General features: G+C 37.6%; 1 protein-coding gene across 5 annotated transcripts in view; it reads right to left on the reverse strand.

The window, feature by feature from the left end:
- Positions 1-23,462, reverse strand: part of RAPGEF6 (Rap guanine nucleotide exchange factor 6) — a 191,222-nt gene that overhangs the window by 82,483 nt on the left and 85,277 nt on the right. For all 5 annotated transcript variants that reach the window (XM_047084272.1, XM_047084264.1, XM_047084255.1 and 2 more), the window contains 4 exons: positions 17,450-17,581; positions 5,310-5,487; positions 3,090-3,226; positions 592-750 (listed from right to left, as the gene is read on the reverse strand). In XM_047084272.1, the coding sequence (XP_046940228.1) occupies positions 592-750; positions 3,090-3,226; positions 5,310-5,487; positions 17,450-17,581 (606 nt within the window). The remainder of the gene's footprint in view (positions 1-591; positions 751-3,089; positions 3,227-5,309; positions 5,488-17,449; positions 17,582-23,462) is intronic.

Consider the following 23,462-nt stretch of genomic DNA (forward strand, 5'->3'; position numbering starts at 1 on the left):
CCGAGAATGACATGGGGACAGTTAATGAAACTGTAGTACATAAATATATCACTATGCACCAAGGTAGAGCACAAAGGTAAGAAATCGAGTGGCATCAGTTCTTTTTTATTCAGTCCCTTTAACTCTTAATAAAAATCAAGGTGAAATAATTCATATACAACGAGACCAAAGAAGTCAAATCCATCTGAATTGTGCTCTCAAAGAAGAAGTGAACATCTACTCTCAAAACTGACACTAGGCAAAGAAAACATGAAGCAGTAGTAAGTTAGAAACAAACAACTCAGAAGTTCCTATTTCTTTCCTTTATTTAAAAAAAAAAAAAAGAGAAGAAAAGAAAAAGGAATAAGCTGGCTAATGCCAGATATAAATTTAACAAACCAAAATTTCGAATTTTCTCTTCTAAAAATTTATGCTTTGTTCAAATCCACAAATATTTGAGTCACACACAAAATCTAGTTTCCTTTATTAACTGTGAGCTTTTGACAACTCTCAGTTCTCAAGTCAACCTATTTTATTTTGAGGAAGAAAAAAACAGGCTCAGCCACTTTAAATCAACAAACAAGAGTTACAAGACTCAACAGATAACCTTACCTGACAATCATCTACTTTAGTCCTAACAACTCCATGCATATACTGCTTATCCAGAGTGGGAGTAATTCCAAAACTATTTCCCATAAAGAGATTTTCAACTTTTCCATCTGGATGAGTGATTTCTACAGTGCCGTTTAAAATAACATACCATGAGTCAAGCTACAAAGAAAAAGACAGGTTTTAAGAATCTTTTTAAAAATATAGTTACAGTTAACTTTGAAAAATAATCAACATATTGAATTTATATAATTTAAAAAAGAAAAATAGAGATCTGATTACATATTACTTTATACTCTGTCAGAAAACAGTCTATGCCCATCTACACAAACTAATAAAAGCTCATTTTAGTCTTCCTTCTTTTAGTCACCAAACGACATCAGGGGACTTTCATAATTGACTAAACACTCAGAGAAAAATTATGTAATGGTTAAAACCACAAACCTTGAAATCTAAATCCAGACCATGCCACTAACTGGGTGAGTGACTATGGGCAAGTTATTTAACCTCTCAGAATTCCAGTTTCTCTACTTCTAAAATGGGCTTAACAACAGACCTATTAGGGCCTTTCTGTTAATTAAATGAATTTATGCATACCAAGTGCTTAGTACAGTGCCTGGCACATAGCAAGCACTCAAAAGAAAAAAAAAAGTAGCTGGTAACTAATTCAGAAATTCTGATTTTCAAGGCAGAGATGACAAAACATTCAAAATTTCTCCTAATGTTAAGAAAATACTGCCTTCATTTATACAGCAACATATAATGCTCCTAGAAGACAACTCAATATGTAGTCATCAAAGAACACTTTTCTCCTTCAGTATGGCTCTTACCAGCCTAAACTTTTAAGTGTGATTTATGGGAAATCTGGATTATTAGTTCTAAAGGAGAATCAGTAGCAATAAGAAATAGTTTTTTAAGTGTGTTTCGGTTATTTCAAATATAAAATTCACTCACTATGGAATTTATGGATAACATAAATTACTTGAGGACAGGGACTGTGTCAGATTTTTCCACCACAACACTTCCTGTATCTAGAACAGTACCCAACACAAACTAGGCATACACCAAAGTTTTGCTGACAAACTGTGAAAAATTAAGAGAATACAAAAATTTGTGGAAAAGAAGAGTTCTTCAAAACTCCACTGTTTACAAAGTTGCTGCTAACAGTTTAGTTTCTCTATGTTTATATTACTTTATACTGTTGAAATACTTGTCTTGTTTTTTAGGAAAATTTAATAGTATATTCATGAAAGTTTTTTTCTTGAGCATATCCTATGAGCCAGATGTTTAGAATATGGGGAGAAAGCATGTAAATGAAGCTAGAGACATAGCCTCTGCCTTCAAAGAGCTTCTATCAAATTTTACAATAATCTGAATACCACCTACATAATATTAGACCCTGTGTGAGTATAACAATTATTTAAGCATTGCTTATTATCGAATTATAGTTTAGTCATTTCTAATTTTTACTATTAGAAATATGCTGCAATGAACATCTTTTGGCATAACTCTGAGTTTTACCTTATGTACTGAGCAAAGACACTCATAATGAGTGAAATAGGATAGAACCTGTTAATTCTTCAAGGCCCGTGTTAAAAATTTCTAAACGATTTTCCAGAAATATTGTTTATATTCCTATTAGCAGGATATGACAATTTTCATCAGTTGACATGTCAGCATTAATTTTTATCAGTTTGATAAGAAAAACAGTGAAGTGATTCCTAGCAGCAGTAATACCTTTCAAGTGCTCTGCATCCTTCCTCCACCCACCCAAAGTTACCAGCCAAGCATTTCTTTTTTTTTTTTTTAATTTTTTTTTTCAACGTTTTTTATTTATTTTTGGGACAGAGAGACAGAGCATGAACGGGGGAGGGGCAGAGAGAGAGGGAGACACAGAATCGGAAACAGGCTCCAGGCTCCGAGCCATCAGCCCAGAGCCCGACGCGGGGCTCGAACTCACAGACCGCGAGATCGTGACCTGGCTGAAGTCGGACGCTTAACCGACTGCGCCACCCAGGCGCCCCCAGCCAAGCATTTCTTAACAACAACCTGCTACCACATAAATGCCTCACCTGATAGCAGCCCACCAGGAGCCATAATTATCAATACATTTTCCTCACCTTTTTTTTGAAGTATAACACAGAAAATGGATACGGAGAGTAATACTCAATAAATATTTTAAATAATGATATACAAATAGAATGATTAAAAATTTTTCTTAATGTCTTACAACTTAATTTGAGAAGAGCAAATATGGTTCAATAAATGTTCTTTATTGAACATCTATTCTATGCTAGGTAAGTCTGTGGCTGGGAAGTAAAAATTAAAACAAAGTAAAGCAAAATCAAAAGTAAAAACTTGTATCTTCACAAATCGTAACTCAATATTCATGTAAAAATTGTATACATTTCAAAACTCAGGATTTACAAAAGACTAAGGAAATTAAATCATTCTAAAAATTACCTCCCACACTAAAAAATAGGTAACATTTGCTAGCCTACCTCTTGCCCATCTTCCAGAATAACAGCTCCGGCCTGCTCTACCACTTCAAAAATCATTACTGAGCAGAGTTCTCTCCTTACAGACATGGTCATGTTTGCAAAAGCAGGGAGCTGGTGCATAAACTCCAGTAACTGTTCTATTAAAAAAAAAAAAACAAAAAACAGAAATTTTGGTATAGAGACCATCAAAGACTAAACTTTACAAATTCAGTAAAATCTAGAATTGAATACTCAATTTTCTAATCAACTTAAGAATTTATGCTGCCAATGTACAGGAACCAAGGTACAGATGAATGCTGGCTAAAAAAAAAAAAATCAATGATTTGTTTAATAGATAGATTCAAACTCACACAAAAATATAGGCAAATTGGAAGATAACCAGGATTCACAACCTCACAGAAAACCACAGATTCAAATGCAGTAATTTTCCTAGCCTGAGATGTCACTCCATGGTAGTTAAGTTAGTGATGTCCTTCAATCTAACTCATCAGTGAAAAAGTCTTTGATCTAGTTCTTATCAGGCCAGAATTAGAGAAATGTTATTAATAAATGTCAACAATTAAGTAATTAAGGATAACAAATGTGAATTCTAGTTCCAAACTGTCAAACCAACTTCAAGATAACTCTCTTTATAACCAACAAATGCTAATGAGCCAACATTCTTTGGCACAGATATGAGAGTAATAAACATAAATATAAGGGAGAAACAAACATACAGTCAGCTAAGTGATGAAACAGAAATAACTATAAAGTGGTATCTGCCCAGATAATTAGGAGTTGATTATATTTCAATTTTTAAAAAAACTTTGCAAATAGCACAGTATACAATTCTTTATCATTAAAAATGCATTTTCAGTTTCTGCCCAGACAATGTTCATAACATGAGTCTAAACTGCAAGTTAATTAACTATATTATGTCATTAGAATGGCAAGGAATATTCAAATGTAGTGATCTTTACTCACAAAGATTATGATTATTTAGTAGCATCTTCTGATTTGAATCAGTAATACGACTGTTATAGAAGGGAAATCTAGGATAAAATCTTAGTTGAATCGTAACAATATATAATGACACACTAAGTGAGTCTAGGAGAGGATGGTTTCGATCCATCGACCTCTGGATGATGGGCCCAGCATGCTTCCATCCACCGCACCACTCTGTTTGCACTATAATGACACTAAGTAATCTTTGCTCTTAAAGGTAACATTAGCATCTTTAGTATTATTTAATCTCCCAAAGTAATTAGTTCTGTAAGAAATTACAAAAGGGAAAATTCATAAACTTTTATCTACAAATAACATATAAACATTTTTTTCAAGCTAGAAGTAAAAACATGACTTTTGCTAACATTTGAAATTTAAAAAAAGCTAGACATCACTGATGTACTGTATTTGAAATATCTCATGGACATGAAGGAGGAAATTACTTTAATGCAGTCAAGCTTTTATCAACTGGAGCAGCCACAAGGTGAGGGCTACATGGCTGTGAAATCTATCACCCCAATACTCACCAGAGTTGATTCAGATGATCTGGCTGGCTAGGCAGGTGTCCCCTTCCTCCCTGACTGCTCCATGGGCATCCCTCTGCAAGCAGTGTGCTCAGTGGAAGGATCAACTTCCCAGATAGGGGATAACTGACTGTTCTTTAGTCAAGGGTATACCAAAAGCTGTACTCTCCTGCTGGAAACTCCAAACAAACTCTCCAGTTGGGGCAGCTAGACTCAAAGACAGCTCTAAACCTCTTGTTATTCACAATCTTGTGCAGTCCCCTCCCATATTGTATTAGGATTGCTTTCTGTGACACTCCTGAGGCCAAATCACAATGTGGCATCTGCCTTACTCTTCCCCTTGATTACCTGCTTTGGGGGAGCCAAATGCCATGTTGTGGACCTCTCTATGGAGAGGCCCACCTGACAGGGAACTGAGGTCTTGTACTAAAAGCCATGCGAGTAGCCACCTTGGAAGTATATCCTCTAGCTCAGCCCAGTGAAGCCTCAGAGAACTGCAACCCTGCTGATATTCTGACTATAACTTCATGAGACACTGAGCCAGAACCACTCAGCTAGGCTGCTCCTGAACTCCTGACCCACAAAAATTATGAGAAAATAAATGTGTGTTCTTTTAAACCACTAAGCTCCAGGTAATTTGTTACGCCACAAGAGGTTAACTACATATGAATTAAAATATAAAATTCTTATTGTGAATAGATATATTTCTTACCAATGTCATCATCAGTTTTGTCTGCAGGTTCTTTCTCAAGACATTCTCGAACAAGATCTCGCCCCTGTAGTGGATCTGTTCGATCAATCTCTTCATCTTCCTCTTCCTCATCTTCAGAATCAACAGGTCCTTCTGGAAGACGTGTTAAATCTACATCTCCTACCTCACTTTCTGTAGCCTAAAGAAAGAAATCTTGATCACTTATTCATGTTGTAAAAATTTTGTCACAGCCTGAATTAATCACAACTACCCCTCCTAACAATATAAACAACCAGGCAATACTGTGTTCTATCAAAAACAAAATGATACTTATTTGTAAAAGGTTTCACTCTTCAAAAATATGGGCTGAATGTTACATAGTATAACATCCAGGACTCAAATCTGAGCCAGCAAGTATAAAATGGTCAGGAGATGTAAACACCACTAAATGCATTCATCACTATTTTCTAACCAACACATGTATTTCTTTTTTAATTTTTTTTTTAACGTTTATTTATTTTTGAGACAGAGGGAGACAGAGCATGAACGGGGGAGGGTCAGAGAGAGGGAGACACAGAATCTGAAACAGGCTCCAGGCTCTGAACTGTCAGCACAGAGCCCGACGCGGGGCTCGAACTCACGGACCGCGAGATCATGACCTGAGCCGAAGTCGGCCGCCCAACCGACCTAGCCACCCAGGCGCCCCTCAACACCTTTATTTCTTAAAAGTAAAACATTTCCTAAACCAGGAAGTGCAGGAAGGAGTTTACTAACAATCATTTCATGAGTATCTATTCGTCTATGCTGGGCGTTGTAAATAAGATATTCTTTTACCACAAAGATTCAGAGTACAGTAAATAGGCAACCATATAAATTAAGAAGTGTAAAACTTAAAAGTGCTAAAATAGACCAACTGTGAAGTACTGAACACATACTTACAATGTCCCAATACCCTTTTGGTGAACCTAACAGTATGCAAAGATGAGTTGAGATTATCCCAACCAATGTTTGAAGTAAACTTATATTTACAACCTCAACTTTGGAAATATATTTGTAAATATAATGTCTCAGATATCTGTGAAGTAACTAGCAGATTTCTAAAAAAACTAAATTTAAATGTCATTCAGAGGAAACAATGATAATGTTTTACAGAAAATAAAATTATCCTGAAATGATTATGTAATACTCCTAAACATTATATTCACTTGATTCATATTAAAAATGAAAAAGCATGAATACTGAAGCAGTTACAGAAACAATGGGTTGAACATACAGGAATTTCATAATAATAAGCATACAACAGGTGTGAGTGAAGAGTATGGCATCTTCATTCAAATATTTAAGTGTCATCACCTATACTAAACATTTACTGTTTTGACTGCTCAGAAGAGCCCCTTTCTTCTGTTAGGGACTTACTGTTCCTCTCTAATTTAACCAAGAGATTCCAGTGAAGAACACTGTTCTGCCCCTGACTATGGAAGCTAAGGCAGAAAGAACTCTTGTCTTCATTTTTATAACTGGAGCTACAGGGCAGAGCATTCTTTTGTCTCTGGTTACTGCTTGGGAAGAATGTGGTAACAGCTACATGGGAATGCCATTCTGTGATGAGAGAATGGAACCAATTGGCACGGAAAGGGGCAAGGGAATGAGAAGGAAGGACACTGAACAAGAGACAGACATGGAAAGATACAGAGCAACAAACCAATACAAATAGAACATGCATGATAGAGATAGCAAGAGCAAAGCAAGTGAAGCAAAGAGCACCTGTGACTGAAAGTGCTGGGGGCGGAGGAGGAGGAGCAAAGGCAAGCAAGCTGCAGGGAGCCACAGAACTAGATAGACAAGGCAGGGGCACACACCTGCAAGCAACCAGGTTCCCTGAGGCCAAAGCTGCCTCTGCTTTCTGGCTACGGAACTTTAGAGTTTAAGGGGAGATATTTCTGAATAAAATACCCTTGGAACCATTAGAACTTGCAAGCAAGTTCTAATTTCAAAAAATAAGACTTAAAATGTGTACATGCTAACATGACTTTCAAAAACCTAATTTATTTACATGTAATGATTTTAATCCAAGAAACTAGTATGAAAAAATACTAAAGCAGTATTTTTCATACAAGTTTATTTAATTTTTCAGACTATAGAAGCTCACCCCCAGAATAGCCTTTTTCCATTTTATCAAATTTTAAGAACAATCTACCTTTGGGTTCTTAAACCACTATCTTCATCATAATTTCAAGTTTTCATCCTATGATCCGGACTATTTCAACAGTCTCCTAACCTTTTATATTATATCTGATAAAAACATAGCTCATAGCAAAAATAAGCAAGATTCAATTCATGTATGTGGATAAGAGGCAAGGTCTATTGTCATCTGTGTAAAAAGTGAAGATACCTAAAAAGAAAATTCTTAAGAAGAATTTTTTTTAATGTTCATTTTTGAAAGAGAGAAAGAGAGACAGCGAGCACGAGTGCAGAAGGGGTTGAGAGAGAGGGACACACAGAATCTGAGGCAGGCTCCAGGCACTGAGCTGTCAGCACAGAGCCTGACGCATGGCTCAAACTCACAAACTGTGAGATCATGACCTGAGCCAAAGACAGACGCTTACATGACTGAGCCACCCAGGCGCCCCTTAAAAAGAAAATTCTTAAGGGAGAATGGAAATCAAGGGTACAGTTTGTGAGAAGGGTGCTTTTAAGGATATCTGCAAAGTAAAGAATATAACCTATATTTACAATTGTCTTAACTGTACTTTTTCCAAAGTAGAATAAAAAGAAAAAGAATGAACAATATCATTTAACAGAGATTAAACTGATAAAATGTTACAAGTATACCAGAAGGATGAGGCAAAGTAAGAATTAAAAATAAAAAAGGAAGGAAGTCAAAAACATGCTAGAATCTTACAAAAGAATTTTCTTCTTCTTACAAAAGAATCTTGTAATTTATTTTTTTTTAATTATTTTTTTAACGTTTATTTATTTTTGAGACAGAGAGAGACAGAGCATGAACGGGGGAGGAGCAGAGAGAGAGGGAGACACAGAATCGGAAGCAGGCTCCAGGCTCTGAGCCATCAGTCCAGAGCCCGACGCGGGGCTCAAACTCACGGACTGCGAGATCATGACTTGAGCTGAAGTTGGACGCTTAACTGACTGAGCCACCCAGGCGCCCCAAGAATCGTGTAATTTAAAAATAAGTACATAAAACAAGCTATGTAGAATCCAAGGTCTAATTCTTTGACTAAGCAAAGGGAAGTTAGGTTTTTTAAGTTAGGTCATTTTAGATAAAATGACCATCAGGAGTGGAAGTCATTGCATGATACTTCTGAGGATGCAGGCCTTGGAAACAGTTTAATTCTCTAATAACTAGGTGAGAATTTTAAATATGTATTACTCAAAATGTCCAACATATAACAAAAACTTACAAGAGAGAAGGAGGAGGAGGGAAATGTAATACATAACCAAGAGAAAAATCAATCAATATAAAGAGACCCAGGAATGAGAGAGATGGAATTAGGAGACATCAACTTCCAACATTGTAAGTAAGTTTTAAGATATAAAAGGAAATACAAATATAAGTAGGGTGAAAATGGGAAATCTAAATAAATGTAAATTCTAAAAAGAGTAAACTTGAAAAGAGGCAATAAAGGGCACCTGGTTGGCTCAGTTGGTTGAGCAGCTCAGGTTGTGGTCTCACGGTTCCCGAGTTCAAGCCCTACAATGGGCTTGCTGCTGTCTGGGCAGAACCTGCTTTGGGATCCTTCGTCTCCCTCTCTCTTTGTCCCTCCCCTGTTTGCACTCTTTCTCTCTCAAAAATAAACATTTATTTAAAAAAAGGGGGGGGGGGGCAATAAAAACTACCCCAACTGAAGCAAAGAACAGAGCCATAAAGAAAATTTACCAGAGTCCAAAGACTAATAAAATCATTATCAAAAGTTGTTATAAAAAATGTAGGTCAACAGATATGCCAAATTTGTTAAGGCAGGGTACACAGAAAATCAGAGCCCTGGCCTTTCAACTACTTTATCCTAGAACCTGGAATACAGCAGAACCTCAAGAAGATAATGACAAGTAAGTTATGTGTAGCGGGAAAAAAGTATATTGGTAAAAGAGCTAAGAGAACAAGTTTAGGGGCGCCTGGGTGGCTTAGCTAGGTAAGCCTCTGACTTTTGATTTCAGCTGAGGTCATGATCTCAAGGTTCCTGAGTTAGAGCCCTGCAGCAGGCTCTGTACTAACAGTGTAGAGCCTGATTGGGATTATCTCTCACTCCCTTGCACTCTCTCTGTCCCTCCCCCTGCTCATGTATGCACTCTCTCTCAAAATAAATAAACATTTAAAAAAAAAAAGTTCATTAAACTTCTGTTTTTCCATTCCTGCAGTGTAAATGTGTCTCTGTGTATATGTGTAAATAGAATTTGGTGAGGCTAACAGTCTGAGGAGATTTTTTGATGACTTTGCCTTCCCCAAATAAACCACCAGAGGATATCCTTTTCCTGTTTGCATCTAGATAAAGAATGAGGGGAACTATAGGTTGGAACGAAAAGTTATACAGACTTAACAAAAACTGCGTTTTCAATTTCAGAGCCATTATTAAGCCAGAACCTTAAATTTTCAGCGCTTCTCTTTGCTGCATTCTCATTGTGAGTACTCCATTCTATCTTTTTCATGGACCACTCAGTCCTTGTTTCCTGTCTCTCTGGTTAGCGGAAGAAGCCTGTGAAATTGATCCTTCACAGTAACGCTGTCTGGAAGAGCCCATTCCATAATCTCTACAATAGGTCAGGCAGGTCAAGGAAAGACTCCTTTGCCCTAGATAATCAAGCTTTAGTCAGTAGTGATCCTCTGCATTTTCCCTGGAAAAAATATTGGTTTCTACTTTCAAGTGTAATTCAACTAAAAAAAAAAAAAATCTAGATTACTTCCTAAGTGCCAAAAGTGTGCTTAACTCATCAGGGAATACACATGAAATAAACTCTGCCTCCACAAATTTTCCACTCATGACCCACAGAAAAACTGCTGTGGGGTTCCAAGATCTGAGAGACCAAGTGAAAATGTCATCTAGGTGAAGTGGCAGGTAGAAGAGCATAACCAAAACACAGTGCTAGGAAAAAACAAACATGTTCAGGGAATAACATATGTATTTTGTTGTGAACCAGAATCTAGAATGTTCAAGTGGGGAATAGTGGAACATAAAGCCAGACTTGCAGACTGCGGTTAGAAGTCAAAGACTAAGACTGTAAATACAAATCTGAAATGAAATGAAGAGTATAAATCAGATAACGGTGAAACACTTAAGCTTTTATTGTTTTTTAATTTTTTTTAAATGTTTATTTATTTTTGAGCAAAAGAGACAGAACATGAGTGGGAGAGGGGCAGAGAGAGAGGGAGAGACGAATTGGAACCAGGTTTCAGGTTCTGAGCTATCAACACAGAGCCTGACGCAGGGCTTCAACTTTTGAGTCGTGAGATCATGACCTGAGTTGAAGTCGGACGCTTAACTGACTGAGCCACCCAGGCACCCTGAAGCACTGAAGCTTTTAAAATATACAAGTAGGGGCACCTGGGTGGCTCAGTCGGGAAGCATCTAACTTCGGCTCAGGACATGATCTCATTGTTCGTGGGTTTGAGCCTTGTGTCATGCTCTGCAATAACAGTGTGCAGCCTTCCTGGGGTTCTCTCTCTCTGCCCTTCCCTAACTCTCGCTTTCTCTTTCTCAAAATAAATAAACTTAAAAAAAACTAAATAAATAAAATAGAGGAGTGAAGTCATACTATTTTTAGAATTTATTTCACGTGGGAGTTTATAAAATGTTAGTCAAAGATAAATGAGATGACTAGGACACACATTTTTATTATTATTATTTTTTAACGTTTATTTATTTTTGAGACAGAGAGAGACAGAGCATGAATGGGGGAGGGTGAGAGAGAGGGAGACACAGAATCCGAAATAGGCTCCAGGCTCTGAGCTGTCAGCACAGAGCCCGACGCGGGGCTCGAACCCACGGACTGCGAGATCATGACCTGAGCCGAGGTCGGCCGCTCAACCGACTGAGCCACCCAGGCGCCCCAGGACACACATTTTTAACGGGAATATTAAAGCAAAAGAAAGCACGTGGTATGGCAAAGCTAGGTCAATGTCCAATGACCATCCCAGTGGCAATGGGGTGCCCCAGTTCTGGAGAGACTGGCAGTAGACTTATGAAATAAGGACTCACGCTACCATAGAGAGAGTAATTGAAGCACTGGGATTTTTAGGACCACGTTGACTTCCTGCAGAAAAACTAAGAAAGATAGACAGGTGATGAATGTGTGCCTGAGGTTTCTAAAAAAGAAGTTAACGAAAAGACAAGTGCTTTATTTCACAATATTCCAGCTCTTGCTGGTATAAACAGACTGAAATAAATAGAAAAAGGAAATCTAGAAAGAAGCATTCCTTATTTGAATATTCTATGAAGATACATAAAATATTTATTCCAAGAACAATTTAACATCTTAATGTATAAGCTTACCTACATTTTAAGCTTATCTGATTAGAAACATATTCATATCAAAATGGTAACTTGCATTTTCCCCAGACTGTGGTAAATGCTTTATTTTAAAGTTTCCTTGAGAGCCAAGGACTGTTATATTTAAACCAGAAAACATGAAAACTCTCAAGAAGGAAATGCATAGGAGCACAGCCACATATGTGGCCATATAAAATGGTGTTAACAATGATCTTGTTAAGAAGTGCTGTTCAAATGTCTCTCTTCTCTCTTCTCCTCAAATCTCCAAATTAAAAATACGTGCATTAAAAAAAAAAAAAATACCTGGGGCACCTGGATGGCTCAGTCAGTTGTTCGTCGGTCTTAAGCTCAGATCATGATCTCAAGGTCCCTGAGTTCAAGCCCCACTTCGGGTTCTGTGCTGACAGCTCAGAGCCTGGAGCCTGCTTCAGATTCTGGGTCTCCCTCTCTCTCTACCCCTCCGCCTCTCACACTCTGTCTCTCTCTCACTCTCAAAAATAAACGTTAAAAAAAAAAAACTTGCATTACGTCACAAGGCTTTGCTTATACTGTTAGAAGCCATGACTAGGTTAAGTGTTCACTTTTAAAATCTTTCAAGTGCCAAAATTTGGATAACCAGACTACCTCAATTATTGCTGGCCAATGTATACATACACAGACAACACAGCCTGTAACTTAACGGTGTATTCACAGCTTGAATGGTACTCCAAACAAGGACTGAGGTCAAGAAAAGACTAAGGTTCACTACTGAATTTAACTCTAAGCACTCTTCTTCCCTTTGTTTTAGTCTGAGGATCTGATTGGATACACACACACAAATTGGTTGTTATTTACCTTATCTGTGTTTTAACTGTAGGTCTAGAAATTCTGCATTTGGGGGTAACATTTTATCAATCTATTATTCTGTACTTATTCCTTTTATTCTCTAGTATTTAACTTTAACCTTTTTCAAAATTCTATTCAACTTTTTAAAAACTGTACACTCTATTTACATCCTTCATAAAGTGTGTTAGAGAAATACTAATGTTCACAGAGAAAAAAGGTAAGAGAAGCCTAGCTAACATAATAAAAACTACTCACAAACCTACCACTAATAGAAAACATTATTACCATTTGGTCCTCTTTCATTCAGATTTACATTGCATGTATAACATATATACAACATATGTAATTATGTATTTAAGTATATTTATTTTAACATAGTGGTTTCTTCTGTGTTTATCTTTGTTTTTAACATAAACTGTTTCTATCCACTGGCTATTCTCTTAAAGGAAGTCCAAATTTGAGGATGTTTACCTTCTTTGGCCACTCTTAAAAAGATTTTATCTTAACTTTTTACATATTTGACTTTGGTATTATAATTTTCTCCTTTCTATATCTGAATTCCTGTTTTGGTTCTAGATTTCATTGTTTTTTTGTTTTTGTCTGTTTACTCTTCCTAAATTCATTAAAACCTACTTTTATCTTACTGTTTACTTTCTATGTTTAATTGCATCATCTTTTAAACTGTACATCTCCGAAAAAAAATAAACTATGACTCCATTCATGTGACCTTCTAGAAGATGTGTATAGGCAGAAAACAGACTGGTGGTTGCCAGTGGCTGGGGATCAGAAGGGAATGACTACAAAGGGGCAAAGACTACTGTCTGAGGTGATGGAAACGTTCTATGTCTTCACATAGGCTCTACTATGGGGGTTAAATTTTATTATATATAAACATATAACATCAAACATACATGTCAGTTAACATCAAACATATACAAACACAATTAACGATGTAGGAAACAGAATGAATATGACTTGGTGCTGAAAGTTATGATTTTTTTTTTAAATGCCTATTTATTTATTCTTGAGAGAGAGGTAGAGAACAAGCAGGGGAGGGGCAGAGGGAAAGGGAGACAGAAGCCCAAGTAGACTCCACAACCTCAGCATGAAGCCCTACGTGGAGCTTGAACTCACAAACTGTGAGATCATGACCTGAGCTGAAACCAACAGTCAGATGCTTAACTGACTGAGCCACCCAGGTGCCCCTAAATGTTATGATCAAGGGACAAGAGTCAATGATAACTTTCAGGTTTCAGGGATGGTGCCTTCCTCACTTTGTAATGGAGGGAGTCCTTTCACATGCAGGACAGCTGGCAAGGATACTTGCCCACAGTTTATCCACATTAAAATTAATCTTATAAAAGGCAGAATGAGCTGTATAGAGTGCCACTGAGCAAGGAAAACATACAGGAGGGTGGAGCAGGGCAGCCACATACAAGGGCCTAACAGTACAGCAGAAGACCTCCAACTACACAAGTAGGGTGCTCCAGTCTCAGCCTCAGGTAGGGAAACCAGTAGGTAGACATTCTGTAGATACAAGTGCAATGTTTCAGGAGCTCCTCCAGGATCCTGCCAAAGATATAGGACTCTGCTGTGTATAGCTCATCTTCTAGTGTGTAGTAAAGCATGGGCCTCTCCAAAAGACCCTGATCTCTATCTGGGCACTATCCTTTTGTCCTTTCTCTCACAACCATCTAGGGCTCTGTTCCTTGCTCCAAAAAGTTGGTTAACATCTGGTTTAGAAATGGATATACTTGGGTTGCCTGGGTGGCTAGTTGGTTCAGCATCCGACTCTTGATTTGGGCTCAGGTCATAATCTCACAGGTTGATCAGTTTGAGTCCCACATCGGGCTCCTCACACTGACAGTGCAGGGCTTGCTTGGAATTCTCCCTCACTCCCTCCCTCTCAGCCCCTCCTGCACATGCTCTTTCTCTCAAAATGAATGCATAAACTTAAAAAAAAAAAACAACAAAAAACGGATACATTAGTGAGATCAGGTACCTATAGTTTGACAACATCACATGTCTGCTATATGATTTCTCTTAGAAAGGTCCAGACATTCTCACTTATCCTATAAAAAATCTATAGCCACATCCCTGAAATTCATTAATCCATGGTAAGTCTTCTCTGGGAAAAACAAAGAAGCCATAGAAGCTATACAGCTCTACTTTGACTTTTAGGTGTGCAACAACATTTTTTTTTTTTTTTTTTTTTTTTTTGAGAGAGAGTGAGCAGGCAAAGGCAAAAGGAAGAAGGAGGGAGGGAGGAAGGAGAGAAAGAGAGCATGTGCATGAGAGAGACAGAGAGAGAGAGAAAATCTCAACCAGGCTCCATGCTCAGCACAGAGCTCAATGTGGGGCTTGAACCCATGATCATGGGATCATAACCTTAGCCAAAATCTAGAGTCTTGGATGTTCAACTGACCGAGCCACCCAGGCACCCCTAGGTGTGCAAGACCTCTTATTTCTTTCACATGATACTTCCTTTGGGGAAAGCCAGAATCCATGGAGCACACTATGAGTGTCTCCAGAGCCACTGCATTTTTTAACTGGACTTTTTAAAAATCCCTTGTTCTGTGTACTACACAGTGGTAATGAGAGAGAATTCCTTGTTCTGTCTACTATAAAATTGTAAACAGGGACATATACATGGCTAAAGCAATGACCTTTGTGGAGAAAAGCTATGCATAATCCAAAAATAGAGCTTCTTTTCCATTTTGTCTCTGCCTATAACCTTCCCATAAAAGAGAAATGTTGGGGCACCTGGATGGCTCAATCAGTTAAGCGTCTGACTTTGACTCAGGTCATGATCTCATGGTCCGTGAGTTCTAGCCCTACGTCGGGCTCTGTGCTGACAGTTCAGAGCCTGGAGCCTGCTTCATATTCTGTGTCTCCCTCCCTCTCTTGCTCAAAAATAAACAAACATGTAAAAAAAATTTTTTAAAAAAGAGAGAGAAATGCTGATTTCCCTAAAATAACTGAATCTGCGTAACTCAGTAGAACTATAATGTCTATAACGTTTTCCTCAGACAACAATGATTTCATTTCAAAAGACCAGTAATACATGGTAGCCACTTGCCATATGTGACAATTGGTCACTTGAACAGTGGCTAGTCTGAACTGAGATGCACAGTAAGGTTATATTAAAGGTTATATTAAATTCTGGCTTTGAAAGACTGTCACATCCCCATGCTGCGCATGCACCCTATGCTCTGCTGCGTGGTACCTTGGAGCCAGTGGCACCAGAGCCTGGGCTGGCAGACCCTTGCTGCTCCATCTTGCGCCCTGCCTGGCCTGTTGTAAGATTGGCAATGAAGGCAGTAAGAATGTTGCAGCCCAAGAAGCTCTAGAAAGTTGGTTGTGGATTCAGGTCACTGGGCAGCAAATGCACCACTTCAACCAGCTTCCCAACAATCAGCTCAAAGCCAAGCTCCACAGAAAATCACAACTCTTCTGTGGCACTGCCTGGTTACCATGGAACCACCAGCCACAACAAACCTAGGAGACCCCCCCCCCCAAAACTCCACCTGGAACTCCACTAGTAACTGACAGCCCAGAAAGGTGAGTTTCTGTGTGATGGAGCAAGCCTCTAACATTCAGCGAGGTAGTTTACAACCCTACCTTAGCCTTCACTTCCTGCTTGACTGAATAAAGCCTGATGGTCAGCCAAAGTTTATTTATTTTTGGAAGGACAGATTATTTACAGTTCTCTACTCTGCCATTTTTGCTGATATCCTATCCTTATTGTTTAAACAAGTGGCGTTTACCTCTTCGATTACTTGTGCTAGAAGCATCCTAAATAACCCAGAATCACATTTGTGAAGTCATCTTGAAAAGTCCACTACTTTTCTAAAATCCAACACTAAACAACCTCTAAGTTGTATATCAAATACTATCACTGTTAATAAAAATCACCTAGTAAATTAACTTTATCATATTAATTTTTACATGTACAGGTTTACTTTAAATTTATATTAAAATAAATTTAATAATTCGGGCTACTGAAGACAGGATAAAAAATTAAGTAACCCCTAATTTTTAAACACTGATTATGTGTGAAATGATAATACTTGGATATATTGTGCTAAATGAAATATATTATTCAAATTAATTTTACCTGTTTCCTTTTACATTTTTAATGGGGCTACTAAAAATTTAAGAAAGCCTTTACAATAAAAAGCAACTCTACAGCTAGAACTTAAAAAAAAAAAATAGCAACTCTTATTATCTTCAAGACTACTTATAAAAAACTTAGTCAATTACAGTAAAATTCAGCCTTTTTATAAATTTAAGTTCAGCTGTTTCAAGAACTATTTTTTAACAAAGCAAGGATTATATATTATTATGAATTCCCCTGGATAAAAGTAATGAAAAAGAACATTACATTGGGGCACCTGGGTGGCTCGGTGAGTTAAGCATCAAACTACTGATTTCAGATCAGGTCATGGTCTTACAGTTTGTGAGACTGAGCCCCACATCACAGCCTTGTGCTGACAGTGAAGAGCCTGCTTGGCAGCTTGGGATTCTTGGTCTCCCTTTCTCTCTGCCCCTCCCTCACTTGTGCTCTCCCTCTCTCTCAAAATAAATATATAAAAACTTAAAAAAAACCCCATTATATCCATACACTGCTGAACCGTATTTAATCACTCTCAAATGATAGATCACTTCTTTAATTAGGCTTACAATTTTGAAACAATATAGCAGATTTTCCCAAAGACCTTCTACCTGAATTTCATACCCTACTTAAAAGATAAGTGATCACCCAAAGCACAACCATGGGATATTTGGCAAAATAAAAAAGCCGTATGTACAGCACACAAACTCCTAAGATATTACCTGGTAGATATCAGATAAACTGCTGCTCCCAGAGTCACTGGCGATACTACAACCAGACTGACTAGAAGACACGTGAGTCACCTGTGGATGAGGGTTGTCTGTGATGTGCATCTTGGTAAGATCGGCTGGAAGCTGAAGAAGAAAAATAATTTAATATATTCTGAACATATATAACCATAGAATTGTTCAATCACTATACTGTACATCTGAAACTAATATAACACTGTTAACTATATTGGAATTAAAATAAGAAACCATAAAAAAATTAAATAAAAACTTGTCAAGAGTTTTTGACACATTGTAATTTCTGCAACAAAGTTTGGTTTTATGTACATTACTGTGCAACCCCATTTCTAACCCAAATTCCCCACTTTTAGGAAAAATCTTCGGAAATAATAAGAACCAAATTAGTACTATGACACTGTTAGTCAAGCCTAGACAGGAATTCACTGTGTAGATTCCAGAAGAGATTACCATTAGTAATGGTATTTCAGAGGAAAAACTTTGCCCCTCTTTTGTTTCAAATAAAACTATCAGCTACTGCCACCCTAAAGTGTTAACAATGTGAACACACACACACCCCACTAACACAAAAGTCATTAGTATGAAAAAAAAAAAGGCAGTATCTTGGGTTAAAGTACAGCATCTGGCAGCAAGACTTAATAGTTGACTGCATTCCAAATTTCAAAAATTTTATACCCTCTTTTCACATAATATTGTACCAATTTGTAGTTGGTCCCTAAAAAGTTTGTTAGTAATCATGATTTAATGAATGTCTATGCTAGGTGCAAGGATACAAGAGACTTAAGAAGGAAATTATTCTACATTATCTTTAGTGCGGTTATGCTTTTATAAAGGATGCAAGTTTGTACAATACCTTTCATACCAAAAAAAAAAAAAAACACAACAACACAAACCTCACAAAATAAATGCAATAGGAATTAAGATAAACAACAAACCACTATGCTGCAGAGTAGTGAAAGAAAGTATTAGATAGGAGGCATGGTGATCTATTTTCCAAATAATTCCTCTGCAACTGCTATTCAGGAACATTAAGAGAAATCTACTTACTTTTTAATTTTTTTTTTTTAACGTTTATTTATTTTTGAGACAGAGAGAGACAGAGTATGAACGGGGGAGGGTCAGAGAGAGGGAGACACAGAATCCAAAACAGGCTCCAGGCTCTGAGCTGTCAGCACAGAGCCCGACGCGGGGCTTGAACTCATGGACCGCGAGATCGTGACCTGGCTGAAGTCGGACGCTCAACCGACTGCGCCACCCAGGCGCCCCTCTACTTACTTTTTAAAACAGGGGTTCTTATTGCTTTAGTGCAAAAAAACATTAAGGAAACATGCATTTAGTTTTACTAAAAACTAAATAAACCCTAAAGGAAAAATGGCCAAGTCTGAATTCTATTATCTTAACAGTAGTCACTGCAATTATCAAAACTACACACAGAAATGGTATCACATATGCCCCTGCTGATAATAGTAGGTAACTAACTCAGATGAATTCTCTAACTAAGGTAAACAGAAAAACTGGAACACACACAATATGACCTTTGAGGTTTTGCTGATTCATAAAGATGAGATCAAGAGATTCAGAAGCACTTCTGAGTCACTGGTTAAAGAGACAAAAGTGGGGCGCCTGGGTGGCGCAGTCAGTTAAGCGTCCGACTTCAGCCAGGTCACGATCTCGCGGTCCGTGAGTTCGAGCCCCGCGTCGGGCTCTGGGCTGATGGCTCGGAGCCTGGAGCCTGCTTCCGATTCTGTGTCTCCCTCTCTCTCTGCCCCTCCCCCGTTCATGCTCTGTCTCTCTCTGTCCCAAAAATAAATAAAAAAACGTTGAAAAAAAAAATTAAAAAAAAAAAAAAAAGAGACAAAAGTTATATTCCAAGGCCTAGCATGTAAGGGCTGTTCTCTGGAAGGGGACCCTGGAAAAAACATTACACTCAAGTAATGAATGTGATCCAAAAGTAAACTGATGCTCATTTTAGAATCCATGTCAATCCCTGAAGTTGTATTAAGGTTATACAGGGTTACTAGTGCTTCTAGTTAACTACTGGAAGCAAATGAATCTTTACCATAAAAATTTTGCATATACAACATACATTGCTCAAATAAATCTAAGCACATTACAAGACAGCATTGATGAAAACAGAATAAACTTCAGACAACAATGAAGAACTTACAAATAATGCAGTAAACAGATTTTAAAATAACTGTATTTAATATATATAGCAGGGGTTGGCAAACATTTTCTTTAAAGGACCAAGGAGTATATATTTTAGACTTTTGTAGGCAACATATAATCTCTATACATACTTTCCTTTGACTTTTTTTTTTTAAACAACCCCTTAAAATGTAAAAATCATTCTTAGCTCTCAGGGGATACAGCTCACTGGCCATACATGTTCTAGTATAGCAATCCATGGTAAAGACACCTGCACTTTGAATAACACAGGTTTGAACTATATGGCTCCACTTATGAATGGGTCTACTTACATGTGGATCTTTTCAATACATTGTAGTACTGCAAATGTATTTTCCTTATGATCTTCTTCATAACATTCTTTTTTCTAGCTTACATTATTGTAATAATACATATAACACACAAAATATGTCTTAATTGACTATGTTATTGGTAAGGTTTCCACTCAACAGTAGGCTGTCAGTACTTAAGTTTTTGTGGACTTAAAAGTTATACATGGATTTCCGACTGCACAGGGGTCAGCGGTGCTTGAGCCCCTGTTCAAGGGTCAAGTCTATAGAGATAAAGACTTAAGAAAAAATAACTTTAGCAAATAAGTATTAACCAAAAATAAAATCAAAAATCTAAAATTGAAAATTAAAGTTATGGAAATTAAAAAGTCAAACATGGACTCAACAGATTTGACAGAACTAAGATAAGAATTAGAAAAGTAAAGGGGAGGGGCGCCTGGGTGGCTCAGTTAGTTAAGCATCCGAATTCAGCTTCATCTCATGGTTTGTGAGTTCAAGACCCACGTCACACTCTCTGTTGTCGACACAGAGCCCACTCTGGATCCTCTGTCCCCCTCTCTCTCTGCCCCTCCTCCGCCTGCATGGGTGCATGCACGTGTGCGCATTCTCTCCCTCAAAAATAATCAAAGAATAAAAAAAAGAATAAGTAAAGACTGGCCTGAAAAAATATCCACAATGAAGCATGAAGGTAAAAAAGAATGAAGTTGGGAGAGAAGGGGCAAAAACCACAGGAGATACAGCGAGAAGTTAACATCTGAATAACCAGAGTCAAAGAGGGGGGAAAAAAAAAGCTATTCAAGGCATAGAAGATAATGGCTGAGCATTTTCCCAAATGACAGAATATACAGTTACAGATCACACAGCTTTAAAAATTACCAACAAGATAAATAATTACAAAACCATAGGTATGCATACTAGGGTAAAACTGGTGGGGGGAAAAAAGAGAGAAAAGTTTTAAAAGCAGTCAGGAAAAAAAGATTACTTTGACAAGACCAAAATTAAACTGATGGTTGACTTTTCAACAGAAATCTGGAAGCCAGAAGACAATGGAATAATATCTACAACAGCCAAAATTCTGTACCCAGCAAGAACAGTCCTCAAAGAAAAGGCAAAAGTAAAGACATTTTCAGAGAACCAAAAATGAAAAGAAATACTCTCCAACAGACCTAGAATGAAGAAAATCCACTGGGAGAAAGAAAACAATTCCAAACGGAAATTTCTAGATGCAGGAAAGAAGGAAAACCAATGAAAACCAGGAAATGTGTGGGTAAATCTACATGAATAGTGACTACATAAATAGTAACATTAAGTTCCCATAAAGTTTATAATACATACATACAATTAAAATATGTTTTAACAACAGAATGTAAGGTTGGCAAAAAGTAAAGTTATAAAAGTACTTTAAGTTCTCTGCAATGTCCATGAAACTGTGGCAACAGACTTGATAGAAGAAGGATGCATTGTTGTAACCTCTGATTTAAATTTAGTAAAAAAGTGGGGGTGTCTGGGTGGCTCAGTCCATTAAGCATCTGACTCTTGATTTTAGCTCAGGTCTTGATGTCACAGTCGTGAGATGGAGCCCTGCATCACGCTCAAAGCCAGGGGTGCAGCCTGCTTGGGATTTTCTCTCTCTCTCTCTCTCTCTCTCTCTCTCTCTCCCCCTCCCTCCCTCCCTCCCTCTCAAAAACAACAAACAAAAAACAAAGAAAAAACAAAAACAAATTAAAATGCTATGATCAAAAAATGTGGAATAAACTAAAGCTATGCTCAGAGGCCATTCTGTGGCTCTACTATGTGTATTTTAAAAAGCAGCAGAAAATCAATGAGCTAACTATAACTGGTTATAATAATACAAAAATAGTGAGAGGAGAATGTCTCAGGTCAAAGATCTTCCTCCTACTTAGTTTCTACTGTTGAGACAGAAAAAAATTCTTACACAGGAATTAAGTAGATGAAAAGCCAAAGAATGAAAATATTTTTCAAAGGTCAGATGATTGGTTCAGGTGTCAGGAGTGGGAGATAATCTATATTCCAAGATTCCTACAGAGGTTAAGACCAAAGAGAAGGAGGTCATCCATAAAAGTAACACAATGAACCAAAGCCAGAAGAGCAAGTCCTGGGTTAGTAGTAATACTTAAAATCTACTAAGCAATCTTTCATCCTCACTAGACCCTAAAAACAGGCATTATTATCATTCCTGCTTTACAAATGAGGAACTGAGGCGATCTCTAACTCAAGTAAGTAGTGGAGTTAGAATGCAAACCCAGGTCTGAGTCTATTAGTCTCCGCTATATTCTACTTTGTACCAGCAACTCTGCTGGTAACATAAAGATGAAAGCAGATAGATACCACCTTCAAGGACCACAGTTTAAGAGTGAAGAGTGCACACAGATTTACAAGTACACAGCATCTCCTTTCTACCTCATGAAGAAAATTCAGATCTACATATAGGATCCTTTCAACTTTTTTATCTGATGAGAATAATAATGATGGTCACTGCAGCTAATGTTTGCTCATTACGTGTGCCAAATATGTAAGCTAGCAAACATTCCCTTCTACATACTTTTTACATAGATCATCTAATTTAAACATCAAAGATTAGAAAACCAAGGCCCAGAGAAGTTACACAAGTTGCCCACAGTCACATAGCTAGGAAGAAGGGAAACTGGATTTGAAATCCAGACAGCCTAACTACATATCAGTTGCTCTTTCCTACTAAGTTGTTTCCTGATACTAAGTTGTGAATTCTTAACACCTAACAGTTCCTATTTTCTTTCTAACAAAAGAGGCAGAAGGGAAAAAGTTTCCTCCCACAGGAATTCTTAATTTCTTAAACCTTCTCTGACTTTTTTTTTCTTCCTGATCCCAGAAGGGACTTAATAGTTGACCTTTCATGAGCAATCTCAATTCACCATGATCCTTGGAGCCTACCAGGTCTTTCAATCTCTCCTAATTTCCACAGTTCCTTTATCCATTTTTTTATACCTGAACTTCTGGGCTCTGCTGGAGCTCAAATGTCCATGAGGACCAGTATCAAAGTTTTATTTGGAGGTTGGAAAGGTTATTCAGCTTGAATACAAAGATTATGAAAAAGTACATAGTCTGTTGAAGACTGTGTACATATAAAGGAGAAAGCATGCATTAAAAGAGGCTAGACGTAGAGCATAATCTTCAATGTCGAACAAAGTATGTATTTTAACTTTGATTCCGATAGGTAACAGAGAGCTTCTGAGAAGGGCAGTGACAGACAGAGCTGCTGTTATGTCTCAGATAGACTTAACGTACCAAAATGTGTATTTCATGGATTCAAAGTTCTCTGTAGGTCCAGGAAACAATTTGGGGCAAGTGCTTTAAATTTCATTTTTTTTAATGTTTACTTTTGAGAGAGAGAGACAGGGAGTTGGGGGGGGGGGGAGGGAGGGACAGAGAGAGAGAGAGAGAGAGAGAGAGAGAAACAGAATCCTAAGTAGGTTCCAGGCTCTGAGCTATCTGCATAGAGCCCAATGTGGGGC

Source organism: Lynx rufus, unplaced genomic scaffold, assembly GCF_022079265.1.
Source record: "Lynx rufus isolate CCGP_SWC_20201006 ecotype Redwood Valley unplaced genomic scaffold, mLynRuf1.p SCAF_1, whole genome shotgun sequence".
NCBI lineage: Eukaryota > Metazoa > Chordata > Mammalia > Carnivora > Felidae > Lynx > Lynx rufus.